This window comes from Sinocyclocheilus anshuiensis, unplaced genomic scaffold (genome assembly GCF_001515605.1).
Source record: "Sinocyclocheilus anshuiensis isolate Anshui unplaced genomic scaffold, SAMN03320099.WGS_v1.1 scaffold3099, whole genome shotgun sequence".
NCBI classification, from domain to species: domain Eukaryota; kingdom Metazoa; phylum Chordata; class Actinopteri; order Cypriniformes; family Cyprinidae; genus Sinocyclocheilus; species Sinocyclocheilus anshuiensis.
The window spans coordinates 112,113-116,269 of record NW_015542591.1 but is presented as its reverse complement, the minus strand read 5'-3'; the positions used below and the strand labels follow the sequence as shown (position 1 = coordinate 116,269).

General features: G+C 34.1%; 1 protein-coding gene across 4 annotated transcripts in view; it reads left to right on the top strand.

Moving 5' to 3' along the window:
• LOC107694459 (DENN domain-containing protein 5A-like) overlaps positions 1 to 4,157 on the top strand; it is a 59,785-nt gene that overhangs the window by 37,175 nt on the left and 18,453 nt on the right. For all 4 annotated transcript variants that reach the window (XM_016494154.1, XM_016494151.1, XM_016494152.1 and 1 more), the window contains 2 exons: positions 2,059 to 2,209; positions 2,794 to 2,887. In XM_016494154.1, the coding sequence (XP_016349640.1) occupies positions 2,059 to 2,209; positions 2,794 to 2,887 (245 nt within the window). The remainder of the gene's footprint in view (positions 1 to 2,058; positions 2,210 to 2,793; positions 2,888 to 4,157) is intronic.

The window sequence follows — 4,157 nt, the reverse complement described above, 5'->3', positions numbered from 1 at the left end:
CCGGCTGAACATCGTGATTTCTATCAGCCATCGGCGATGGACGATGGCATCGTCTATCGGCCCAACCCTAGTTGACATGTTCCATAGTAGGGGGAAAAAGTGCTATGGAAGTCAATGGCTACCAGCAACTGTTTGGTTACCTACATTCTTCAAAATATCTTCTTAGATCTGTCAGCTTTAAGTAAAATAATACACTAATTAATAACCAAGCTTTTTGCCATTGCATATTTAGAGCAGCCAATACCTCAACTCTGTTTACCAAGCCAATTTTTTATTGCATTTTGCACTTGGCTGCTGATAAATATGGACGCTTTGTGCATTTATTTGTCTCTTTGTGTAATTTTCAAATGTCATAGTTCAGATGTTTCATGTACATCAAATGTGATATGCACAAATTTGAATGCAAGAAGAACTTATTGATTGCGGTTGTTACCTTTATTTTCAGACGTCTTGCTTTTAAAGTGTTACTGGAAAGTTGAACTGTTTTCCTCATGGCGCCTCATTAATAAGAAAATCTATACGTTTTAGCTTAGTAATACACGGACAGCACACTCCATGCAATGGTCATGCTAAATTCCTCTTCCTGCAATGCATTATTGATAGGATTCTTGAATCGCGTGCGTTACATTTAGATGTCTTCCATTAGCTCTGCTGATGAAATGGTACAGTTCAAGCATAGAGAGCCAAATGGAAATGTTATTTATTTTTAATGTGAATAATGATTGATTAAAAGGTGTCTGTGCAGGGAAACCCTTTTAAAGGCTCTCATTTATCATCATAGAACTCATTGGAAAGTTAGTTTATTGCATTTCATTTATTTTGAAGAATTATTTTTTCATTGGTGGTGTTTGCTAAGATGTAAGACCCTGAATCTAAGGGCCAGTTTTACTAAACCGGGCAAATTAGCGCGAGAGAGCAATTCCAAAACAGCGCCGATGGACATGGAAATTTCTGCGGGTGATTTACTAACAATGCGCAAATGAAAGAACACAGGCGTAACATCTCATTTACATATCGACCAACGCAATATACCAAGCGCAGTGCAAATTAGCATAGTCGCGAATAAAGAAATAAAGAAGCCACAGTATGTTTGCTAGAAGTTTTGATAGATCTGGTATTGCGTAACTCCTAGTTGAGGGTTCCAAATCTTTTATTTCCTGAAGCAAATTAAAAATAACATAGCTTGGCAAACGATATGTTCGGATAATGTGTTCTTCTGGCATTCAAAATAAATTAAAACATGTCGAAAAAATCCTCTCCCTTCTACCATGCACTCTCTGTTCTCTGCGGTGCCTCTCCTAGCAACAATAATTGCAGCCATTTCAAGTGCAAAATAGTTTAAGACATGTTTTTTTGGGCGTTAAATAATGGCGCAAATGCCAGTAATTTGATGAGCACAAACGTTAGTAAATCTCATTGCGTGATTCATTTGAATACTCTCCTCCCATAAATTTGGCATCTGAAAGGGAACTCCTACAAATGCATATTTAATAAGGTCAGGTGCAAATTTAACTGTGTCCACACCTATTCAGCGCTAATTCGTCACTGCACGTCTATAGTAAAAACAGACAGTACTATTTTAACGCCAAAAGACGTGTTAGTAAAACTGGCCTCAAGTATGATATTTTGGTGCATAACTTTGCCATAAATCTGTAGTTTGCTTTAGCTAATAACATTTATTTTAATTGAATTTTTAATTTAGTAATTCAATTTAATTTGACATTTTAATTTAATTTAAAATTATTTTGTATTAATTTTATTTATTTTTAAATATTGTTAAATGTTGACTAAATTCTTTTTTTTTAATGTTCACAGCTCTCACTGTAGCATCTCTAATTGCTGATAGATTTTGTATTGCGTAAGATATATTTTGAGCGTGGTGTGTGGGTTCACATCAGTGGCTTAACTGTCTCTTTCATTCTACCACATCACTAACTCACACTCCTCTCTGGTTTTGTGTCTCTGTGACGAGGACATCATTTCTTTGATGACTCTATACGGGGTTTTTGTGATTCATCAGTACTATGTGTGTGACGTGTTCCTCTCTTGCCACTTTAGAAAAGGCCATTGAGATGAGGCTGTGTAAGATCGACCACACGGCTCTGCATCCCCACCTGCTGGACATGAAGATCGGTCAGGGCCGCTATGAGCCGGGCTTTTTCCCCCGCTTACAGTCCGATGTTCTCTCCACTGGACCCACCAGCAACAAGTAAGAATAAATAGCTTGGCATTTCCTAGATGTGTTGAGACATCAATTAATTAACTGGTGCACAAAGGCTCTCAGGGCTGTTGATGCTGCCATGACGTGATTAAATTGGACATGTTCCCGGATCAACATCATTTGTTAGTCCTGGAATGACTTTCCTAAAATATGGATATATATTTTATATGAATAAATATCTTTAATTTATTAAAGATAATTAATTTCCAAATATATTTGATCATAAGGCTGGATGGATTCAATCCTGTGAGTCAGTGCTTCTAGATTTTAGATTTTTATTATTGCTTAAATATTTTGAATCCGCAACAGTGACTGATTTGTTGAAATGATGGTAGCATCTCAAATTGGTTCATCAACAGCTATTTCAGAGCAGAAATATTGAGATTTATATCAGATATTTTCAGAAGGCTTAAAATGATTGATTTAGCTATATTACTCCAGCTGTAGATCATTTTAAGCTTGCTTGGGTAAATCAAGCATTGAGACCGGTTCTCATAATCCATATGCACACTCTGGTGGCCAGTTGTTTGTGATTTTTCTTTTAATCTAACGGTGTTGTTGTGGTGTGTTAGATGGGCGAAGCGCAGTGCACCAGCACAATGGCGGAGGAAGGACAGACAGAAACAACACGCTGAACATCTCTATTTGGACAATGACCAGAGAGAGGTACGGACAGAATGCAAAATGAAATATAAATTGTGGCTACATATGAATTTTAATTTTATTTATAGAATTGATTTATGGTTTATATTTATATTGCTGTCCAAAATATTTCCCCCCCCATTTTTTAAAAGAAGTGTCTTATGCTCACCAAGCCTGAATTTACTTGAAGAAAAGTAAAAAGACTCAGAGTAATATTGCACAGTATTATTACAATAATTTTCTATTTAAATATATTCTATATACAATTCATTTCAATGTAGTTTTTTACTGTAGACATTTGTTACTGTATTTATTCATCGTTGTTAAAGTTAGCTGTTGATTGTTAGTTAATGTTAGCTCAGGTACGTTAAATAATATTAACAGATACAACTTTTGATTTTAATAATGCATCAGTAAATGGTGAAAAAAAAAAAAAATATATATATATATATATATATATATAATATGTGTAAGTCCTTCAGTACTATATTTTTGGTGTACAATATTATACAGTACAATATTTTGGTCACAACAATTCCATATGGGTTATTTCACAGTAATATTATTACTATTACCAATACTCTTACTGTTATCTATATTTTATAATAATAATAGTAAAGAATGACTATCTGTTTCCCAATTTTTGACTGCTAGTGTACATGTTTGTTAGTTTCGCATGTTTTGCTAGTTAGTTTCTGAATGTTTTTCTCCTGTTCTTTATTTTCCTTTTGTACACTCTGTTGTTTTATTGTCCATTGTCATTATTGTATAGTTTCTTTCATAGCATGATTAATGTGTTTCTTTTGTTTTTGTTCGTTAACTTTCTCTTCCCGGATCTCTTTTCTTCACCCCTCTTTTTTCACACTTGTTTGTCTCTCTTCTGTATTCCTCTAAAATTTTAATGGTCCTAAAAATAGGTTTCATATTTTTTTTGTGGTACGCATATATTATTTTTTATTTATTTTATGTTTTATTTATTTCAATTTTACTTTTTATTTGATTGTTATTTATTTTTTTATCTCATGAATTTCTTCACGAGATAAGTCTTCATTTTGTGCTTAATTTAATTTAACACAATACCAAGATTGGAATGTTTAGAAGTGTAGGTATTGTAGGTGTTCTATATATTGTAAACCACCTGTGCTTACCGTGGTGTTTAACCCAATGGACTTGGACTTGGTGGTGTTTAGCCACTCTAAATTTGAAGTAACTCAAAAGCCACAAGCTACATCAGTCTTTTGTTGGGCATCATGTGATATTTTGTGATATTGTCAATGCAGAAGTACATCAAGGA